The following is a 23,450-nucleotide window of genomic DNA, read 5'->3' on the forward strand; positions in this document are numbered from 1 at the left end:
CTGAGATGAACATCGCTGGTTATGGAATATCTCCAGCTGGGCATACCTTTCTGTTGAGGAGAACTGAGATGAACATCGCTGGTTATGGAATATCTCTAGCTGGGCATACCTTTCTGTTGAGGAGAACTGAGATGAACATCGCTGGTTATGGAATATGCTGGTCATAGGGAATTGTTGGGAATACCACCAGTTTTCCAAAGTGCTTGTACCAAGGTTTCTGACACATCTTCACCAAAACCTGGCAGGGTTGGCTGTTTTGAAAAATTTTAGTGTATGCAGTCACCTCATGAGATCTAAGTTTTCATTTCTTGGATTAGTTATGAAGTTGAGCATGTTTTCATACTTCCATCGTCTATTAAATATTATCTTTTATCAGTGTTTGTTGAAGTCACTTTCCCACTTTCTATAACATTGTTGATTTATAGAAACCCTTTATTCTAAATCCAAGCCTTTTGTCACTTCTGTGTGTTGAAATCCCTCCTCCCTCTCCCTGGCTTGTCTTTTCCCTCCCATGGTGATATATTTTGAAAAAGAAATAATGTACTTTCATGATCAATTTTTTGACTTGTCCTTTATGGTTTGTGATTTTCCGTCTTATATAAAATACCTGCAAGGCTATTGGAGATCTTGTAATATGAAATAAAACTGCTGTTTTCCCTCTCACATTTGGGTCTACCATTCTCCTGACATGAATGTGTTTTGTCTGATAAAATTTAAGTGTCACTTCTTGTTTTTCCATATGACTATCCAGTAGTTTGTGCCACTCACTGAACGTTTATTCTTTCACTATAGCTTTGAAGAGCCACCATGTCATAAATCGAGGGTCTATATGTGCCTGGATTTGTTTCTGGACTCCCTACTCACTTCCCTAGGTTTGCGGTGTACGCCCAAGCCAGCACCACACTGCCTCCATCACTATCGCTTGATAACAACTGCTAGCATCGCTTAAAGCAACTCGCCCTTCTTTTTACTTGCTCAAGAGTATCATGGCTATCAGCTCTTTGCCTTTATATAAATTTTATTTATTTATTTATTTATTTATTGAGACAGAGTTTCACTCTGTCGCCCCGGCTGGAGTGCAGTGGTGCAATCTTGGCTCACTGCAAACTCCACCTCTCGGGTTCAAGCGATTCTCCCATCTCAGCCTCCTGAGTAGCTGGGATTACAGGTGCTCAACACTGTGCCTGACTAATTTTTGTATTTTTAGTAGAGACAGGGTTTCACCATGTTGGCCAGGCTGGTCTTGAACTCCTGACCTCAAGCAATCCATCTGTCTCGGCCTCCAAAAGCGGTGGGATTTCATGTGTGAGCCACTGCACTCAGCCCTTTATATAAATTTTAAATTCACCCCGTCAATTGTCACAGAAAATGGTAGTTTAATTGATAATACAGTGGATATCTAGATAAATTAAGGGAAAATGAATATTTTTCCTATATTTGGTATTCTAATCCACACACATAGAATATCCTTCTAATTATTTTAATCTTCTTTTAGGTCTTTCAGTTCCTATTTGATAGTTTTGTACACAGAAGACCAGCATGGATGTTGTTAGATTTATTCACAGTTATTTGACTTTGGCATTGCTGATACAAATTTTTTAAATTTCATTTTAAAATTCTTTGAGGCTAGTTTTTAGAAGCACAATTGATTTTTGCTAAACTTTTTATTCTGCTTGTTTATCTTTAGAATCTCTTGAATTTTCTACATCCTCAATCGTATCTTCTGAAAATAACAACCTTGCATCTGCCTTTCCAATCTTTTTATGGTTTCATTTTCTTTCCTACTGCACTGGACAGTGACATGCAATACACTGTTGACCAGAGTGGTGACGACAAGCATCCTTATTTGTTCTCAGTCTCTGAGGATGGTTTTCCATTTTCCCTGTTAATTATGTCATAGCTTCAGTAACCACAGCTTCCAAAGACCCCTTTCTATATTCTGTTGTTTCTGTTGGTCCTGATATCTGTTGTCTTTTATTCCCATGAGCCTGGTTATCGTTGATGGTGTTCTAACATTTCATTTGAAAAAAATAAAATGCTTTGCAGAAACAATGACCTGGGATGATACCATTTCCTTTAGCTAGGAGCCTGGGGGCACAAGCAATAATTCCAGGAATTGAGATTCCTTTCCTGGGGACACCTAGATGTCTCAAAACCAGTTTTCAGCCCATGTGAAGGTTGGTTATTGCTCACTCATCCTGTTGCTAGGGTGCAACCCTTCTGAAAGCCAACCCCAAACCCATACCTTTGGGAGGCCCTAGCCCCAGTCTTTGACCTTAAGCTCTGCAAGATGGTGAAATAACTGCCCAGCTTCTCACCTCTCTTTTGGAGATTGGCAAATCCCCATGCGAAAAGAGGTCCCCACAACTAGTTTCACTTCTCTAAGATTTCTGTGGCTCCCAAGACCTTGGCAAAGTGATCCTTTACTACATAGCTAGCTTGACTGTGCCTTCAAGCAAATCTCTTTTTAAAGGTTTTGTCTGTTTGTTCTTAATAAGATGGTACCAAATACCTAAACTGCCATTGCCAGGAGTCAAATGACTTTTACTGATCCGATGTTAAGATATTTTAACTTGCCAGAATCTTGCATTCTTTCATACTCTTGGGCTCACATACTTTTGGGAACATTAACTTGATATCCGAGTGTGTTGTTGACTTCTTACCTGAAATAAACCTATGGACGATGCAAGGAAGAGGAGGTCCCGTCACACCCAGGGGGCAGCTGGCAAATGGAATTGAGGGGCACAGACCCGCTGGCTCTCTCCCTGTTCTGACCCGATCCCAGGTGAATGTCCCTCCTGAATTGGATCCTCTCCAAAAGAGGAGGTCGCACCACTGACACCCAGACCTCTCCCGCCTGGGCCAGTAGCTCAGGGACATTAAGCAGTGTCTGAGGCAATGAAGCCCCCCACCCCTGTCTCTCAACATGCTGGAGCCAACACACACAAACACACAGAGTCTAGAGTTGTTGTGGTACCCACAGAGCCTGGACACAAGGTTCTGTGTCTCCTGGGCCCCCCACCCCTGGGCCCCCCTCCACTTCTCTCCCACGTGGGGAGCCAGTGAGTTTGGAAACCCAGTTTACACACACTGGCCCAGAGAAGTTGCAAACCACAAAACAGCACCTCTCCCTGCTCCTCGGTCCTGCTACCATCTGACTCTCCTTAGTGACCATTTCTACACCTCCTAAAAATCCCACACAAAGTGCCCACAACACGTCCTGGCTAAGCATGATTCACAGCACGAGATGTGGAGTAGGAACACGGCCTCAAGGATTTGAAGGGACAGGAGGCATCCCCACCTTCAGGTGAAATGAGCGAACCCAGTGATCCACAAGATATTAGACAGACTTGAGTCCAATGCCTGGCTCTTACTAGTGGAGTGACTTCAATTTCTCCAGCTGTAACTTTCAAATAATTTACTCCACCCAATGGGGCTGGCGTAAGATGATATGATGGAGATAGTATTTGGGACACAACAGGTGCTCAACATTTTTCTCCTCCCCATCCACGTTAATCGCCTGATGCCTGACACACCTTGAATTTTCTGGGAATAGATGAGGCAAGGAAACGTCTTCAGCAAAGCCTTCCTTATCCCCCAAGGATAAGGCCAAGTTCTCCAATTATTGCTTGGGGACAGCTGGGGAATGGAAAGGGGGTGTGGGAGTGTGTTCTCCTTAAGCCACAAACAAAGTCGACCCTTTCCAGCAGAGGGGTATTGGGAGCTCTCTGGACTGGGAGCAGCGTGTCTTTGCTGGGGAAGAGAGCCCAATGGGGTGGGCATCTTGCTGGAGCCTAGTGGAAGGAAACACCCTTTGAGATGACCTCATACCTCCTGTTGGTGCAATGAAGCAGCCCATAGGAAGTGGGTGCCCCCCAGGGAGTTGAGAAACTGTGGCACAAGGCGAGAGCTGGCTTCCTCTGCCCTATTAGAGCTGGGAGACTCTTCGGAGTCAAAGGCCAGAGAGCATGGAGCTGAGTGGAGCCACCATGGCCCGGGGGCTCACTGTCCTACTAGTCTTGTTCCTGCACATCAAGGACCTGCCTGCCCAGGCTGCTGACACCTGTCCAGGTGAGAAGGACCCAGGTTTTCTGGTCCCGAAAAGCTGGTAACAACCCCATTCATTGACACCCGGGTGTCCCAGGCAAAACCTTTTATGCACATCTTCCTGCAAAGGTGCCCAGCAGATCTGTTCTATCCTCAGGCAAGGACATGGAGGCTCAGGGCAGCCAAGGCGTCACCCAGGGTCATGGAGGGATAGGGGAGGGATGTCACTTCAAGTCTGTCTGCCTCAAAAGCCCAGGATTTGCCCCATGGAGCTTCACAGATGGGTCTGGAATCTGTCACTGAGAAGGAAGAAAATACTGTTGACTTTATCTTCTTACGGGCTTACTGGAGAGGCCCTCTAAGGCCCTCTAATACGGTGGCTGTCACACTGACTTGGGGGGTTTGTTAAAAAGGCAGATTTCTGGCTCTCCCCTAAAAGAGTCAGAATCAGTTGATAGGGGCAAGGGTTTGGACAGCGACGAGGTGTTTCCCTCCTTGATTCAGGAGCAGGTGGTTCTGTGATGCTCAGTGAGAGACTGCTCCTAAGGACGGCCCGGCCTCCCTGGCTGATAACATATTTATGGCTGCTCCGTTCCACAGTCTCTAAGAGGGCCCTTAGCAGGGCATGTAGATTTTGTAATGAACAAAACGAAAAATATTTCTTCAAGGAGTAGACAACCTTGGTTTGGCTCCAGCTGTGCCACACCTGGCTCTGTGTCCTTGGACCCCACACTGCCCTTCTCCAGAGGACCTAGAAGGCCCCTTCCAGCCCAGTAATTCCACAACCACATTCCCGAGGTCTGGGAGGGAAAATGCTTTGTCAGCCTCAGTTCCCCAAGTTTCTTAGAAATATTAATTGTCATTGGTTATTGCAAGAGCCCACTATTTATTAAGCTCTTTCTAAATGCCACAAATTACACTAAGAGATTAAAATGCACATTCTCTAATCCAGCCCTGGCCACAACCTTGTTATTATCGCCACGTGGCAGCCCAGGGCACACAGCCCAGAGGAGTTAAGTGACTTGCCCCAGGACACACAGCACTGAGGCGATGAGGCTCCCCTATGTCGGGGTGGCCTCCAGTGCCAGGACTCTGCCCCCCATCACGTCTCCGCCTCACCAGTGCCCGAGGGGTGAGGACAGACCAAGGCCCCAGCAGAGCTGAAACCTCACCTCCCAGCCACTGTTGGGCCAGGCACTGAGTGGGCACCTGTGTTTCTCTGCAGAGGTGAAGGTGGTGGGCCTGGAGGGCTCTGACAAGCTCACCATACTCCGAGGCTGCCCGGGGCTGCCCGGAGCCCCAGGGCCAAAGGGAGAGGCAGGCGCCGATGGAAAGAGTGGTAGGTGCAGGCCGGGGGGGAGGCCAGGCACGGTCAGCGGAGCGGGGCACTGGCTTTTGCTCTTTTTGAAGCTAGATGCTGAGTTGGGTAACACCCCCACCGTGGTTCATAGATTGAGAGCTTGGGCCCCTGTTAGAACCAGGAACAGAGCTGACTCCCAGGGCCCAACAGGGTTCTGAAATGGAGGGAGTGTCTTTCCTAACTATTTCATGAGCTCACATTTGAACACGCTTCTGTAGCTCTGTCTCCTAGTCCTTAATCCAATTCCAGCTTTGCTTGGCCACTGGCACGACTTCTAAGCTCTATGTCCCTCCACATTCTCACCTGAAAATTGAGGTGACCGCTTTCTTCTACATCTGCCTCAGATGGGAAAACTGAGGCTCAGAGAGGTCAGAGACTTTCCTACTTGACAAACCAGTAAGGAGTGGGGATGGGGATGGGACCTGGACCAGTCTACTTCAGGCACAGAGGGTGCCCGAATCCTGAGCCCTGAGCTCTGCATGCAGGTCTGCAGGGCGCGTGGGAGAACCAACAGCAGGCACCTGCCTTGGGTGGTTTAGGGTACCCCCTAAGCACGGCGTAAGGCAGATGTGCATAAAAGCTCGGAAAGGACGCTGCCTTAGAGGGTGAGCTCCCCGTGCCTGGAGGCATTCAAGGTGATGCCTGTGGAGCACTTGGCGGGGATATCCCAATGTAGATGGGACAAGCTCAAATATCCCCATGACTTGGACTTTCGCTGGCGTGTCCAGGCTTCCATGTGGGTGTCCAGGGCCAGGTCCTCTGTGCCCACGCCGCAGGCTGGACCTGAGAGTGGTGTCTCTGTCCCCTGTTGAGGGATCACTGTGGAGAAAGTCATTCCCTGGCAGGAGAAGAATCAAGTCTGGTTCCGACTTCCCTTCAACCAAGCTTCTACCAGTGGGCGTGGCTGGCTAATATACCCTAAAGCAAGAACCAGTCCCCACACACTCTCCCCAGCCATCAGGATCAGCAAATGGACTGGAGGCTGCCTCTCGGCTGGCATCGGGGAACGGGAGGGTCCCCTTTGTGGTTGGAACCGCGTGGAGGGCTGTGTGGCACCCCAGGAGTTCAGGCGCATGGTGGAACCGGATCCTCCCTGGCAGCAGCGGCCGCACGTGGGGCTCACCCTCTCTGTGTGGGGACGTAGTAGGACGAGGCTCTCGGAGGACGCGTTCCTTGCTCCAGAACGTGGTCCCTTGCTAGACAGTAGAGCTCTGTGATGGTGACTTGGGCCCAGGCTTATGGTCAACAAAGGGTGAAACCCAAGATGCTCCCAAGGCCCAAACAGGAGCCAGGAGCACCTTTCCTTGAGCCCAAGGTGGGGTGCAGGCCCCTCCATCACTCCCTCACCTCCATCTGCGGTCACCCCCCAGCTAAGTCCATGGCTCGCAATTCTGAGGGTTCCTGGAACCAGAATGGGTTCAAGGCAGAGTTGGGGAGGGTCAGGAATTTATCACTTGGGGCAAAGATTTCCAGGGAGAATTGTTTAGGTTGCATTTTTCTCAATGATATGTCTTTGGAATTTTCAGGAGAACGCGGTCTCCCTGGAGCCCCTGGAAAGGCGGGACCAGTGGGACCCAAAGGTAACCAGGGGGCAGGGAGCGAGCAGGCCTTGAGCAGGGACCTTGGAGTTGTCTATAATGAAATGAGGGAGGGAGAGACAGAGATATAGACACAAAGAGACAGGGTGGGGAGACAGCAACAGAGAAAGACAGAGGAAGGCAGACAGGGGCCCTGTCATATTCCAGGCCTCGGGGCCCCTCGCCAACATTGAGACCTGAGCGTTGTGATGACTCAGTGAGCCTGCAGGGCTGGGGAGATGCAGTGCCCCAGGCCAGGAGCCCGCCCTGGGGCCAGCCTCTCCGTGGCCCACACATCCAAGGCCAAAAGCTCATTCTCCTGCATCTTCCTCCAGGAGACCGAGGAGAGAAGGGGATGCGTGGAGAGAAAGGTGAGTCACCCGTGGACCCAGGCAGGAGCCTCTGCAGCCTTTGTCCAGGGGAGGGGTGTCGGAGACATCAGTCCACCCACCCGCCTCTCACGTCCCTGTCAATCTGGGCTGTGGGCAGGGAGGGGTGGAAGGAACCTGGCGGGCTTTGCTGTCAGAATCCACGAGGGCTCAAACCCCGGTGTCTATGGCAGTCACTCCCAGTGGCCAGCAGGACCACATCAGTGTGTAGATAAAGTGTGACACTTTAATATTTCAATTTCTGTCTTACTTATGCTTGTTTATTCAAAAATTGTAAAAGTTTAAAAAAGCCAAATGTGCAACACTCTAAGACACAGTCCCACACTCTGCCTACAAACACAAATGAGAACCAGAGCCAGGGGCTGAGGGTCCGCCGATATCTGTGTCCCAAGAAACAGAGGCCAGGGCGGAGGCAGGGCAGGCTTGGAGTGACCCTACCAGGCTTGAAGAGTTATTCTGCTGTTATCAGTGGTGAAGGCCCCACTAGGGGTCCAGTTAGTCCAGCAGGACCCACAGCGCCTGCCACAGCCCACAGAGCTCCAGCTGCACAGCAGGGGCCTACGGACAACCATGTGGCCGGTGCCTCTGGGGAAGCAGAGTCTGGCCACCCTTCCCTAGGCCTGTGCCATGTGTCCTGGAGACATCAGAGGAGCTGCCTTTGCCCATTCTCTATTCTGTGCTCAGGGAGCCACTGGGGCTGACCGGGACGAGGGCTCTGATGCTCTGATTTCAAGCTTATGACGAGTGTCTCTCCTCTCCCTACACAGGAGACACTGGGCAGCCTCAGTCTTGTGCGACAGGTGACTGATCACACCCTGACCTCAGTACCCAAGCCTTGCCCCAACCCCTAGGTCCAGTTGCATGCGTTCACGCCACAGACTCTAAGGAAGAACCCTGTCTGCAACTATCATCCCCCGCTCAATCACTCGAGTAATGGGTAGCCATCGCCTGAATCCCTTCCATGACCACCTGGGCTCCACTATTATAATCTACCCCAAAAGGCCGGGTGCCCAGGAGCTAAAGGTGGGGGAGACACTGGGAGGTGGGAGGGTCAGGCAGACTGGGCGTGGCCATCACAGCATGGCCCCGGGAGCCATGTCCCTGTCTAGGTTTCGGAGTCCTGCTCTGTCCACACAGAAGCCTGTGGCCCTGCTCCTCCCTGCCAGGTCTCCCTCCCACTGCACCTGCCCTGCCCAGGGGCCCCGTCCTGCAGCCATTCCCTGGGTTCCCTTCCCAGGTCCACGCACCTGCAAGGACCTACTAGACCGAGGGCACTTCCTGAGTGGCTGGTACACCATCTACCTGACTAACTGCCAGCCGCTGGCTGTGCTCTGTGACATGGACACGGACGGAGGGGGCTGGACCGTGAGTGGGGGACTGAGGGGCCCTGGGCAGAGGCAGTCAACCTGGGAGACCTGGAGGCCAGGCTGCACACCTAGCCGGAGAACACACTCTGGAATTCTCTATTCTCCTGGACGGGGACAATCAAAGACAATGGGGGAGGTGACCCGTGGGTAAAAGTCCAAGCCATGGCGGGGGGGCGGTGCTGGGAGGGGCCTGGTGCTCTCCTGTTGTGTGGCTTGGGGTTCGTTGCCTCTCTTCTCTGAGCTCCCATTTCCTCTTTCATTCCATGGGGTCTGCGAGGAGATCAGCTGGGCATGCTTGTGGCACCGGCCCATGATGCTCTGCCAACTACAAATGCTGCCCCTCTGGAGGGCGGGTCCTCCGTGCTATGGGACGTCGGCCTGCCCCGCCTGGCTCCTGTCCCCTGGCTTCTCCACAGGTTTTCCAGCGGAGGATGGACGGCTCTGTAGACTTCTACCGGGACTGGGCCGCGTACAAGCGGGGCTTTGGCAATCGGCTGGGGGAGTTCTGGCTGGGGAACGATAACATCCACGTGCTGACCACCCAGGGTAGGGCCACTGCTGGGGCTCAGGGGTCGGGGGGCCCTGAGGTGCCCCTGCCCCTTAGGCCTGGGCCACCAGGAACATAAGCGCCTCTTAGTCCACAGGGGAGTGGGCCCTGAGCACACTCAGGGTGGCACTGGGACCTCTAAGGGCTGCGTCCCCTGCCGCAGGCTCTGGCAGCATCGGGAAGGGAAATAAAGCTCTGGGCTGAAGGCCTCTTCAGGTCTTGGCCCCACTGGCATCTTAGATCCTGAGAGTGGGAAGCAGGAGAGGGACCACTGGGGCTTGGGGTGGCCTTCATCTCCAGCTGTTGATGTGCCTCTGAAGCTTGCATCTTAGTCCCATGGAGAGCCCATGCTTGCCTCCTCCAGCCCACGCCTCAGCAGGCCCCCTGCCGCCGCACCCACCCGAGTGAGAGGGCCTTGCCCCAACCCTCCACGGCAGGGAATGAGTTTTGCAGCTGGCTCTGAGGCAGTCTGTATCATCGCTGGTCCATTATCCCTGCCCACTGCCCCATGGTATGATTGAAGGTATCCACTCAGGTGCCTTAAATTCCTGCAAGAGAAACTACAATTATAGCTTTGCCCACTCCTGCATTAGTGGCTCACCAACCCTTAGAAAGAGAAGGTACACTTTCAAAATGAAAGAATGCTCCCTTCCACCCAATGAACTCCAGTGGGGCGTGTTCAGGTCTCCAAAATACCAGGAAAGGTGTTTAGAAACAGAAAGCCATCTCTGAGGGCCTGAGAGCAACAAGGGATTTTCCAACACTCCCGGTTGATTTTTTTTCCTGGATGCCACGTTCAGCCATCCCTTAAGAATGTATCCATCCCCAGCCGGGCACGGTGGCTCACACCTGTAATCCCAGCACTTTGGGAGGCTAAGGTGGGTGGATCACGAGGTCAAGAGATCAAGACCATCCTGACCAACATGGTGAAACTCCATCTCTACTAAAAATACAAAAAAAAAGTAGCTGGGCGTGGTGGCACATGCCTGTAATCCCAGCTACTAGGGAGGCTGAGGCAGGATAATCGCTTGAACCTGGGAGGCAGAGGTTGCAGCGAGCTGATGTCGTGTCATTGCACTCCAGCCTGGGCAACAAGAGTGGAACTCTGTCTCAAAAAAAAAAAAAAAAAAAAAATTACCCATCCCCAGCTCTCATGCCTGGTGACAGAAAGATCTTGAAGGCTGGGACCTTAACATCTTTTTCCAACAGGAAGCAGCGAGCTCCGTGTAGACCTGGTGGACTTTGAGGGCAATCGCCAGTTTGCTAAGTACAGATCATTCAAGGTGGCCGGCGAGGCGGAGAAGTACAAGCTAGTACTGGGAGGCTTTGTCGAGGGCAGTGCGGGTGAGTGTCTGCTTGGGGCCGGGTGGCCTGAGGGGGGTTTGGGAAGCAGAGAGAACCTGGCTGTGTCTCCCCTGGTGACCTTGGGCCCTCCCCTCTCTGAATCCCGTTTCTCCATCTGTCAAGCAGACACTAGCATTTGTGTCTCTATACAGCGTGGGGCTCACAGGACATAGCGGCTGGCATCCCTAAGGCTCTGTCTGCCGCACAGTGAGCCGTCTGGGCAGGGCGGAGATGACCCACCGGCGTCACCTGCTGAAACCTGGAAGACAATGTCCTTTTCTCATGTGTACTTTGGAGCTGTTTCCCAAACTGTGCTCCATGGAACACCAGCCTTGTGGGACATTCTCTACCAAAGGGAGTCTCTGGCTGCATGATCTGGGGAGGCATTTCCTACAGGGCGTCTGCTTGGGGAATTCCCAGTGCACATTCGTTCATGAAAGGCGCTGAGAATTGCTACAGCAGGAAGCCTGTGTAACTAACTGTTCCATGGAGCAAGGCAGTCTCAGGGGAGCCTTGGAAATGCTAGCCCTGGAGTCTGTGCAGTCCTTTCTCAGGCGCGATCTCACGCGGGACCTCCAAGGAAGGCAGCAGGGCAGGGAATGTCACCCCGATTTTGCAGGTGGTAAAACCAAGGCTCAGGGGGTGACACTTCTCAGCTGTAGGAGACAGGGAACAGCTTCGGGCTGAGGGCTTGAGACAGAGGAAGAGCCCCCAGGTGAGGGCTGTCCTGCACCTACCAAGGGCCACCAGGGCCCCAGGGGACGTGGAGAGAGACCGGAAGGAGCGGTGCAGGCTGGAGGAGGGAGGCCATTCCAGGAGGGAGCACGAGGCCGGACAGTTTAGGGGGGCCCTGGAGGAAACAGGTGGTTGCTGGAGCAGGGGCCTCAGGTTGTGGAGAGGAATTTCCAGACCAGGTTGCCAGAGGTTGCCTCCTGCTTCCCCTTCCTCCAAGGCCTGGGTGGGTCGTTTGCGCACCTGTACCTCGGCTCATGCATCTCTAAAGTGAGGCTGGCTCTGCTCAGGGGCAGGATGTGGGGAGGGTCTCACGGTGGCAGGGCTTTTTCTAGCAGCTGCAAACCTCACATTTTCTGTGAGCAGGTAATGCTCTAGGGGCCCACAACAACCACTTCTTCTCCACCAAAGATCAAGACAATGATGTGAGTTCTTCGAATTGTGCTGTGAAGTTCCAGGGAGCCTGGTGGTACGCCGACTGTCATGCTTCAAACCTGAATGGCCTCTACCTCAGAGGACCCCATGAGAGCTATGCCAACGGCATCAACTGGAGTGCGGCAAAGGGGTACAACTATAGCTATAAGGTGTCGGAGATGAAGGTGCGGCCCGCCTAGCCAGGCCAGGATCCCTCCACATGCACCTGCTGGTGGGGAGGCCACACCCACAAGCGCTTCGGCATGGAAGTTACCCCGTTTCCCCAGCCAGACGCACTCCTACGACGCCCACAGCTGCCCCTTTGCCCCTAGCCCGGTCAACCTGCCACATGCCCACAACCTCACCAGAGGGAGAATTATGCTTCTAAATATGTTTGCTTTGGGACAGACAAGTTTTTGCAGTTTCCGTATGTGTTTCTTGAACACCAGTGGTTTTGATCACTTTCCTGCATCTGTTGCACGGCAGGTGTTTCCCTGGAATTTGCTAAGTCAGGAAGAGTCAGGATCCTCATTTAGCAGATGGCATTACCGATGTTCAGGGAGGTTGAGGACTTTTGCAAGGATTTTCCACCTCCAGTAATTGACACAGGGCAATCCTCACCTCCATCCCCAGGCCTCCCCCGTCCCCCCAAGCCTCATTCACAGCACTTCACACTCCTTGAGAAAAGTCACTTTGGGGTCCAGAAAACACTTATTAAAAAGGGGGAAAGTTTAGTAGGAACTTTTCTGCTTCCCACCATAGCAGAGTTCATGCTTTGGACCGCCTGGCTGCTGAGAAGAGATAAACACTTAGCACTTGCCCCCAGGAAGACAGCGCCTGGTCAGCCACCTGCACAGAGAAGATTCCGAAGAGGCCTTCCTCCCACACACAGACCTCAGCTAGGGGGTCCGTGGACCTCAGAGGGAAATACTGCACAAGGTTGCTAGGAGATGATGGAGAAGGGGCTTCTCCAGCTCCCAGGCCCGGGAGATTTCTCAACCATGACCTAAGAGGCATCAAAGGGAAAGTGGCAAGTGTGACCCCATTCCAATCAAGAGCTCCCACTTACCAAAGGACACTAAGATAACCGAAGGAAGGCCAGAGGGGCAGAATCGCTGGGTGGCACACACATCTTTAGTTTTCCACTATTGCCACAACCAGTCACCACAAATGGAGTGGCTTGAAACAACAGGAACTTGTCACCTCCTGGCTCAGTAGGTCTGGAGTCCCAGGGCCTTACTAGGCCAGCAAGAAGGACTCAGCAGTGGCAGGTCCTTCCAGGGTTCTAGGGGAGAACCTGCTTCCTTGCCTTTTCCAGCCCCAAGGGTCACTGGCATTCATTGGCTGGGACTCCCTCCCCCAACCCCAAAGCCAGCGGCACCACATGTCTCTGACCCTTCGTCCATTGTCACCTCTCCCCCCAAGCCCCGCGGGACAGTCTCTCCACTCCTGAGACTCATGGGATTAGAGTAGGCCTACCTGGATAATCTGGGATCCTCTCCCATGTCCAGGTCTCTATCCCCAACCACATCAGCAAAGTCTCTTTTGCCATGGAAGGCATTTGCAGGCTCTGAGTTTGTGTGTGTTAGGGCAGGACATCTTTGGCTGAGCAGTGGTGGGGGCGGGGAATTATTCTACCTACCAGGCCCTATACAAAAATAAATATATCACAGGTTTCTATCTGAAAGGATTCCTGCAAATAATAAAAGAATTAGAGCAGCTCAGTTAAAAAAAAAAAAAAAGGTATGAGACGTGAAGAGACACTTCACAGAAGATGACATGCAGAGGAGCAAGGTATTTATCAAAAGGTGCTCCACTTTTCACTTACCAGAGAAATACAAATTAGCACCCAAAGGAGTCGCTGCATCCCCCTCATCTGAGCCACAGAAGTTAGAAAGACAGCACCCGTGTCAGAGGTGACTGTGGTAGGGGGATTTGCATACACGGCTAGTAGCAATGCAAATTGATGGAGCCAGCCTGGAAAGTGGCTTGGCATCAACTGTTGGAGCAGCAGACACACAGTCCTGTAACCTGCCAATTCCGCCTCAGGGCCTGGATGTGGCTATCATGTGTCCCAGGTGGCATGGCCAGAAATCTTTACAGCCAAATACTCACCATAGCACCAAACTGGAATCAGCCCACATACCCATCAGGAAGAGAATGGATGTTAAAACATGCAAGGTAGCCATTGGGTAGAACGCCAGACAGCCATGACAATGACACAGTGACACCTACACACGGGAAGCGTGAGTCTCACAAACACGGCAGCAAAAGGAGCTGTTTCAAGAGGGTATGTGCTGTGGATTCCATTGTAGATAAAGCTTTTCAAAAGTAAAAGTAGCCGATGGTATTTTGGATGCATACTTAGGTGGTAAACGTATACAGGGAAAATAAGAAAGTGATTGTATCTGAGGGTGGGACCGCATGGTGACTGGGAAGGGACAGGGACAAGCCTCTGGGGTCCTGGCAATGTTCTGTTTCTTGACCTGGGTGGTGACTGTAAGGATGTTTGTTGACTAGTGATAGAAATAATTAAGCTATACTTTTGCTTTATGCACTTTTAGATACATGTTATGTTCCACAATTTAAAAACTACTTATAAAGAAACAGTACATGCTTAGATCCAGGAACTTGAGCTATAGGCACATCCTTCCCTGATGTCCAGTGTTCCTGACTCAATACCTGTAAGGAGAGGTCCTTGTAGCCCACTGGGGGCCGACCAGACCCTACCACGCCCCTGCCACAATCTCTAGTCCATCACAAAATCCACTATTGGGATAGGACTTTCGTCCCTCAGTAGGTAAGCATTTTTACAACCTAGGAAGACTTAGCGTTAAGTCTAGAAATGATTAATATAAATATAGATATGATTAATATAAATGCAAATATAAAATAGCCCTACAAATATGCCTTTTTGTTTGTTTTTTTTGAGACAGAGTTTTACTCTGTCACCCAGGCTGGAGTGCAGTGGCATGATCTCAGCCTCCCAAGTAGCTGGGATCACAGGCGCACACCACCATGCCCAGCAAAGTTTTTTGTATTTTTAGTAGAGATGGAGTTTCACCATGTTGGCCAGGCTGGTCTTGAACTCCTGACCTCAAGTGATCCACCCGCCTCTGCCTCCCAAAGTGCTGAGATTACAGGCGTGAGACACTGTGCCTGGCCAGAATATGCCTTTTGCATTAAGGAGTCTGGACAGGTTTGATTTTTCACAGTCTTATGTTTAAATAATTTGGCCTATTATGAAGAATCTCACAAATCCAATATAAAATGTGGAACTAACTAATCAAAATCATCTTGTAATGTTACATGGAAATCTAAGTGCATTTATACACAGTATTGGAATACTTAAGAGACTGGGGGCACTGCATTTCTAAGCTAAATTATTAAATTTCTTAAGATTAATTAGTGCTAAGGAGGTTTTTCTCATTAGAGAACTGAAACACTGAAGGAGAAATTCGAGCGTATTCCACTTTTTATCTTTTTATTGCAAGAACTATTTATTGCAAGAACTAAATTTATGGTATCCAAAAGCTCTAAAAAGGTGACCTTTAAGATTTGGAGGTCTTATAAATAGAAAAACAAGAACTGTAAGCCAAACTTAAAATATTCAGGATGAATTGAGTTTTTGAATTTGTAGCTTTCAGAAACTGAACATTAATTTTAAGAAGCAAAGCAGGCTGGGTGCTGTGGTTCACGCCTGTAATCCTAGCACTTTAGGAGGCTGAAGCGGGTGGATCGCTTGAGGTCAGGAGTTCAAGACCAGCCTGGCCAACATGGTGAAACCTTGTCTCTACTAAAAATACAAAAATTCACCAGAAATCGTTTGAACCTGGGAGGTGGAGGTTGCAGTGAGCTGAGATCATGCCACTGCACTCCAGCCTGGGCAACAGAGCAAGATTCCGTCTCAAAAAAAAGAAAAAGAAAAAAAAGCGGCCAGGCGCAGTGGCTCAAGCCTGTAATCCCAGCACTTTGGAAGGCCAAGACGGGCGGATCACAAGGTCAGGAGATCAAGACCATCCTGGCTAACATGGTCAAACCCAGTCTTTACTTAAAATACAAAAAAAATTAGCCGGGCGTGGTGGGGGGACGCCTATAGTCCCAGCTACTCGAGAGGCTGAGGCAGGAGAATGGCGTGAACCCGGGAGGCAGAGTGAGCCAAGATCGTGCCACTGCACTCCAGCCTGGGCGACAGAGCAAGATTCCATCTCAAAAAAAAAAAAAAGAAGCAAAGCAAGCTTATGAAGAGATGAAGAGTCTTTTCCCATCACCAGTTCCTCCCCAACTCACATCAGCAGAACTGAAAGAGCCTTTGTGATTTGAGGCATGAAACTGAATGTGTGAAAAGACATCAAGCCCTCCTCCTCTTGGGCCAGCGCTGTTCTTCCCGGCCATGGGAACGCTCAAGTAGGAGTGTAGGCGTGGCCCCATCCAGCAACATTTGGGCATTCGTGGATGTCCACACAGTGTTGTTTCTGTTCTTTTCCTCTCCTTCCTCATCTTCTCTCATCTCTATTCAATATTTTTCTTATCCTCTCACCTCCTCTATCAGCTTATCATTCGTTCATTCTTTTCGTACTCTTTTGGTGTTCATGCTTGCGAATGCAATATATAGCCTTGATTTTTTACGGTGTACTATAAATTATTCCTTCTACCACTTTACCAATGAAGACTTTGAAACACCTTTAACTACGTTAACTCCCTTCTGCTTTTTATGCTACTGTTGCCACCCATTCCATGATACATTTATTTAAAGCCCTGCAAGAAATGGCTATCAGTATTGTTTTGTGCAGTCAGTATACATCTTTACCACATTTTTACACTTTATGTTGCCCTTTATTCCTTCTTCTATTTTTTTTTTTTTTTTGGTCTGAGATCATCTTTATTTTTATTTTTTGAAACAGGGTCTCACTCTGTCCCCCAGACTGGAGTGCAGTGGCATGATCTCAGCTCATTGCAACCTCTGCTTCCTGGGCTCAAGCAATTCTCCTGCCTCAGCTTCCGATGTAGCTGGAGCTACAGGCATGCATCACCATGCTGGGCTAATTTTTGCATTTTTTGGCAGAGATGGGGTTTCACCATGTTAGCCAGGCTGATCTTGATCTCCTGACCTCAAGTGATCCACCCGCCGCAGCCTCCCAAAGTGCTAGGATTACAGATGTGAGACACCGTGCCTGGCCTCATATATCTTTTGATGAAAGTCTGCTGAGGATGAATTCTGTCCACTTTTGTTATCTGAAAACATCTTTATTTTGCCTCATTTTAAATAGTATTTAGATTGGGTGTAGACTTCTATATTGCCAATTAGTTTCTTTCAGCACTGTAAATACAGATGTCCAGGATTTTCAGATTTAGTTATTTCAGCTGAAAAGCTAGCTGAAAGTCTTGTTGCTCCTCTGAAGGTAATATGACTTTTTTCAAAACATACATTTATGAGATTTTTTTTTCCCTTTGCCTTTATAGTTTTACTACAAGGCGCCAGGATGAGACTTTCTCTGAATTTGTCTTGCGTGGGGTTCATAGAATCTGTGACTTGATGTCTTTCATGAGTTTTGAAAAATGCGAGCCATTATCTCTTAAATATTGCCATTACTCCCTCTTCTCTTTCAAATATTTCAGTTACACCAGTGGTCAATGTTTGCTCATGTCCCATATGTCTCTTCTGCTAGTTTCTGGATTTGTATTCTTTTTTCCTTTTCACATTCAGTCTGGATATTTTCTCCTGACCTGTATTCCAGTTCACTAATAATGCTTTTCACTGTATCTAATTTGCTTATAAGTAGAAAACCATTGACTGAGTTATTAATTTCAGTTATAGAATTGCCAGCATAGACTCCAATGCTTGGCTCCACTTCTCCATTTTTTCACCTATTTTTTTCACCATCTTCCATTTTCTTCAACATACCAGTCAGAGTCGTTTTTAAAGACATTTTAAACACCTCAGTGGCCTGTGGATCTTATCTTCTGTTTTTGTTTGTTTGTTTGTTGTTTCTTTTTAATCTTAGCTTTTTGGCTAATGTCTTTATTCCACACTTGGAGGGTTTTGATTGAATGCTAGACAGAGTATACAGGAAAGCAGAAAGGATTTTTTTTTAAGCCAGATTTTTTGAGGTGTAATTTAAATACAGTAAAATTCACCTATTTTAGTTCAGTTCTAAGAGTTTCCTCCATGACCTCTCCTTTGGCCCATGGTTTATTTAAAATTGTGTTCCTTTACTTGCAAATTATTTGGGATTTTTCTAGACATCTTTCTGTTATTGATTTCTGGCTTACCTCTGTCAGGGTCAGAAAACATACTTAATATGATTTTGATTATTTTACATTTGCCAATGTTTATTTTATGGCCCAGACGATGGTCTATGTTGGTGAAAGTTCAATTTGAACTTGAAAAGAATATGTTTTATGCTGTTGTCTATATTGACATGTCGAAATGTCTGTATAAGTAAAATAGATTAATAAACTGATTGATAGTGTGGTTCACCACTTTTATCGTCTTGCTGATTTTTCTGTTTAGTCATTCTGTTGATTACTAACAGAGAAGCATAAGCTTTCTAACTATAATATATTTATAAACTATAAATCTGTTTCTCGTTTCAGTTCTAGCAGCTTTTTGCTGATTTTTTAAGTTGCATTTTTTAGGCGAATGCACTTCTGGAATTGTATTGTGTCCTTGTTGAACTGTCCCATTTATCAACATGTAATAGCATCCTTTATTCTTGATGAAAGTCTTTGCTCTGAGTTTTACTTTGTCTGTTATTCATACAACCTTTCCAGTTTTCTTTTGCTTGGATTTTACATACTTTTTTCCCCCCACTTTACTTTTAACAACTCTATATTTTTTAGTTGAGGTTGGGTTCCTCATAAACAGCATATAATTGGGGTTTTTTTAATCCAATCTGAAAATTAATGTCTTTAATTTCATGTTTATACCATTTACACATAATGTAATCATGTATGAGGCTTAACTGAAACCTACTATCTTGCTAGTTGTGCTGTACTTGAATTTTTTTTTAGTATTCTGTTTTAATTGACCAACATTTCACTATATCTCTTTGTGTAATTATTTTAGAGGTTGCTGTGGGCATGACTATGTATACTTAACTTTTCTCAGTATACCGAGGGTTGAAATTGTACTACTTAGAGGAAAACACAGCAACCTTGCAATGATATAGGTTGTATTATACTACCTCCATATGTTGCAATTATTAAACGTATTAGATCTACCTACCTTGAAAATTCATCAGACAGTCTTTTAACTTTTGCTGTCAACAGTAATACACATTAAAAAAAAAAAACTTAACAGGCAAAAAATCATGTGATTTTTTATTCAATTATTTATCATTTCTGTTGCTCTCTTTCGTTTCTGAAGTTCTGTGCTTTCCTGTTTTCATTCTCCTTCCAACCTAAGAACTTTCTTTAGCATTTCGCTTAAAGCAGCTCCATTGATGATCAGTTTGCATAGCATTCCTTTCCTTCAGAATGTCTTTATTCCACATGCACACGTATGTTTATAGGGGCACTATTCACAATAGCAAGGACTTGGAACCAACCCAAATGTCCATCAATGATAGACTGGATTAAGAAAATGTGGCACATATAGACCACAGAATACTATGCAGCCATAAAAAAGGATGAGTTCATGTCCTTTGTAGGGGCATGGATGAAGCTGGAAACCGTCATTCTGAGCAAACTATCACAAGGACAGAAAACCAAACACCGCGTGTTCTCACTCATAGGTGGGAAGTGAACAATAAGAATACTTGGACACAGTAAGGGGAACATCATACTCCTGGGTCTGTCGTGGAGTGGGGGGAGCAGGGAGGGATAGCATTAGGAGATATGCCTAATGTAAATGGCGAGTTAATGGGTGCAGCACACCAACATGTTGTGCACATGTACCCTAGAACATAAAGGATAATTATAATAAAGAAAGAATGTCTTTATTCCAAGTTTATATCTGAAGAATATTTTCACTGAATATAACATTCTGGGTTTACAGTTATTTTCTTCCCATGCTTTAAACATGCTATTCCAGCCTGGCCACAGTGTCTCATTCCTGTAATCCCAGCACTTTGGGAGGCCAAGGTGGGAGGATTGCTTCAGTTCACGAGTTTGAGACTAGCCTTGGCAACATAGTCAGAGCCCATCTCTACAAATAATAATAATAATAATAATAATAATAATAATAATAATAGCCAGGTGTGGTGGTGAAGGCTTGTAGTCCCAGCTACTTGGGAAGCTGAGGGGAGAGGACCACTTGAGCCTGGGAGGTCAAGGCTGCAGTGAGCCCTGGTCACACCACTGCAACATGTAATAGCACCCTTTATTCAGCAGAATAAGGGTGAGACAGCAGAGTGAAACCCTGTCTGGAAAAAAAAAAAAAAAAGTTATTTCAGTGTCAGCTGGCTCCAGCGGTTTCTTCTTCTTCTTCTTTTTCTCCTCCTCCTCCTCTTCCTCCTCCTCCTCTTCTTCCTCCTCCTCCTCCTTCTCCTTCTCCTTCTTCTTCCTCTTCTTCTTCTTCTTTCCTTTTTTTTTTTTTAGTAGGAGCTTTGTTCTTGTTGCCCAGACCAGAGTGCAATGCCACAGTCTCAGCTCACTGCAACCTCCGCCTCCCAGGTTCAAGTGATTCTCCTGCCTCGGCCACCCAAGTAGCTGGGATTACAGGCACCCACTATCACACCCAATTATTTTTTTGTATTTTTAGTAGAGATGAGGTTTCACCATGTTGGCCAGGCTGGTCTTGAACTCCTGACCTCAGGTGATCCACCTGCCCTGCCTCCCAAATTGCTAGGATTATAGGCACGAGCCACTGCATCTGGCTCCCAGTGGTTTCTTGTAAGAAACATGCAGTTGTTCAGATCATTGTTACCTTATTTGTATAGCACATAATGTGTAGCTCTGTTGTTTGTTGTGCATACATTTAGAATTGCTGTGCCTTTTTAGTAGGCTGACCCTTTATTATTATATTCTGTCTCTGGCAATTTTCTTTGCCTGAAGTCGCTTTTATCTGATAGTAGCAGAGCCTCTCCTGCTTTCTTTTGATTAATGTTTGCATAACATACATTTTCCCATGCTTTTACTTTCGATATGCTTATATCATTATATTTGAAATAAGTTTCTTTTAGACTGAGTATGCTTAGCCAGGCTTTTAAATACACTCTGACAATCTTTCTCTTTTAATTGGTATATTTAGGCCATTTACTTTTATGTAATTATTGAAATGTTGGGACTCCTCATTACTGCTGGGTGGGAGTAGAAGATCCAGCTGCTCAGGAGACCTGCCCTGGTACCTCTGTGAATAGGAGAGTTGTGTGCCTCCTTACTATTCTCCATGAGGTCTCTACTGGCACCATAAGGGGAGGGGTGGACTCATTGCTACTGCGAGATGGTGAAAGTCCTGAATCTCCACTAGGACTCTCTGATACCAGCTAGTGGAGAAGGAGATGAGCAACTCATAACTGCTTTGTTGGGGTGGAAGTCTAGTTTCCCCATGTAGACACCACTGACACTGCAGGGGTAGAGGGGACTTGTTACTGCTTGTGCACAGAGGAGATGAAAGTGCCTTCTCTGATACCAACCCATTCAGCACTAGAGGGTGCTGGGATGCCTCATTACAGTTCGATGAATGTGGAAATCTAGGCTGTCTACGTAGCCTTTGCTTGTAGGGGAGGAGACAGGTCACCTCCAGCGTTTGACTGGAATACAGCAATTATTGTCTAAAGTTTTCTGTCTTGCTGGGCTGCCTTCTTCTTGAGCCATTGGATACAGAGAGCAGTTTTTTTTTTAACCAGCCTTTCTTTTTTTTTTTTTTTTTTTTTTCATCTGTGACTATTGCTATTTTGAGGTTATTAGCTTCTTCAGGTCAGGGATATCTGTTATATTTATTGAGTGGAATAGGGTAAAAGTATGTCAACTCCATATTACCAAAACCAGAAGCCTCTATTTTTCCCAATGGGTTTTCTCTCCATTGTTCAAAATGGAAGACTTTTATTGACTTGTCTTCAAGTTCACTGGCTCCTCTGTTATCTCTATTCTTGTACTGATTCTCTCTGGGGAAATGTTATTTCTATTGGTACATTTTTCAGTTCTAAAACTTTCATTTGATTGATTTTGTAGTTCTTTGATGAGACTGTCTAGCTTTCCATTCATTTCAAGAGTGTTTGTCCTTACTCCTTAAAGCATGGTTGTGATAGCTGTCTTAAAGTCTTTACTACTTCTAGCACTTGGTCATATCAGGGTTGGTGAATGTTGAGTGCCTTTTCCCCTCAGAGTTGCTTACATTTTCCTGGTTCTTTACAATATTCTGGGAAAATGTTGACTTTGTTGCTGTTTCAGCAGGCAACGCACCTAATTTAGCTTAGACTGCAACTTTTGTTTTGCTTTCCCTGGATGGGTTATTTACACAAATGTTGTGTTCTCTCTCCAATCTGTCTTTGTTACTTTTCAAATCATCAGGTATTTGTGTTTTGTCCAGTGTCTGATGTGCTGCGGTGAGCTCACTCCGTTGTGGGAAGCATCATTCAAAAATGCAACTCAACCCCAAAGATTTTCTGTTGTAATTCCCAGTGCTATAAATACAGGCTATCATGCCAGTGATCATGGTATGTTACATTGCAAAAGGGATTTTGAGATGTTATTAAGATGGCTAATTAGTGGACATTGAGTTAATTAAAAACGGGATTACCAGGGTGGGCCTAATTTAATCATGACAGCCTTTAAATGCAGAGAGTTTTCTCTGGCAGGTAGCAAGAGAGGAGTCAGAGAGATTTTCAGCATGAGGATGATTTGACACAATTTTGCGGGCTTCGAAGATGGAGGTTCATCTAGAAAGAATCTGAGAGTGGCCTCCAATAGTTGACAGCAGCTCCCAGCTGACAGCCAGCAAGAAAATAGGAACCTTACTCCTAAAACCACACAGAACTGGATTCTGACAACAACCTGAATGATTCTGGAAGCTGCTTGCCCCCCAAATTCTCCAGCTGAGCATAAGGCTTGGCTTACACCTTGACTTCAGCTTTGTGAGACTCTAACCAGAGGACCTTGCTTGCTGAGCCCACTCAGACCCCTGACACACAGAACTGTGAGTTAATAAATGGGTGCCGTTTGTGGTAATTTGCTGTGCAGGAGTAGAATACTAACACAGCCACTTTGACTGCCATAGACATTGTGAACATTTTTAAGTGTTGATGTAGATCACTTGAAACCTAGCAATACTTTGTCTTCCTCCAACACAGGTTTCATTTGCTTCTCCAGGCATGTTCTGGAAGTTAATATCCAGTTCCATTGCCAGAGATGGTCTATGCACCCATATGACTTAAAACCAGTTTGCAATTTTGGGGAAGAGCTGGTTTACTTGCAGGTGATCCTTACCTCTGGGATGCACACGTACATAGTTGTCAGGCTAAAGTGCAAGTTCCTTAACCTGAAACTCCATCCTTGGCAGGCTCTAAACATGTACCCTGGTCCCCTTCAGCCTGCTAAGTTGTCAAAACTCCTGCACAGACTTGAAAGCTTCTCTTTGATTGGTGAATGACCCCAGGCAAAGATACTCACAGATGCTCCACTCTGGGTTTCTGTTTCTGCTGAATCTTATTCTGGTCATTCCTCATTACTCTGATTATCTTTAGTGCTTTAGAAGAGTATCTCTGAACTTTGTCCAGCTTTTTCGATTTC

General features: G+C 47.4%; 1 protein-coding gene across 4 annotated transcripts; it reads left to right on the plus strand.

The window, feature by feature from the left end:
• The first annotated feature begins 3,836 nt into the window (after window positions 1-3,836).
• FCN1 (ficolin 1) lies at window positions 3,837-12,207 on the plus strand. 4 transcript variants are annotated; one of them, XM_030920105.1, is made up of 9 exons: window positions 3,837-4,071; window positions 5,273-5,386; window positions 6,934-6,987; window positions 7,320-7,355; window positions 8,141-8,173; window positions 8,611-8,738; window positions 9,157-9,286; window positions 10,497-10,631; window positions 11,775-12,207. In XM_030920105.1, exons 1-9 carry the CDS (start codon window positions 3,969-3,971, stop codon window positions 11,975-11,977), a joined length of 936 nt encoding a protein of 311 aa, XP_030775965.1. In that variant the 5' UTR covers window positions 3,837-3,968; the 3' UTR covers window positions 11,978-12,207. The 4 variants fall into 4 exon arrangements, with proteins under 4 accessions (XP_030775965.1, XP_010371063.2, XP_030775968.1 ...); XM_010372761.2 differs by having other exon boundaries at window positions 11,730-12,194; XM_030920108.1 differs by lacking the exon at window positions 11,775-12,207 and adding an exon at window positions 10,784-10,976.
• The last annotated feature ends 11,243 nt before the right edge of the window (window positions 12,208-23,450 follow it).

The sequence above is a fragment of the Rhinopithecus roxellana genome, chromosome 16 (assembly GCF_007565055.1).
Source record: "Rhinopithecus roxellana isolate Shanxi Qingling chromosome 16, ASM756505v1, whole genome shotgun sequence".
Lineage (NCBI taxonomy): Eukaryota > Metazoa > Chordata > Mammalia > Primates > Cercopithecidae > Rhinopithecus > Rhinopithecus roxellana.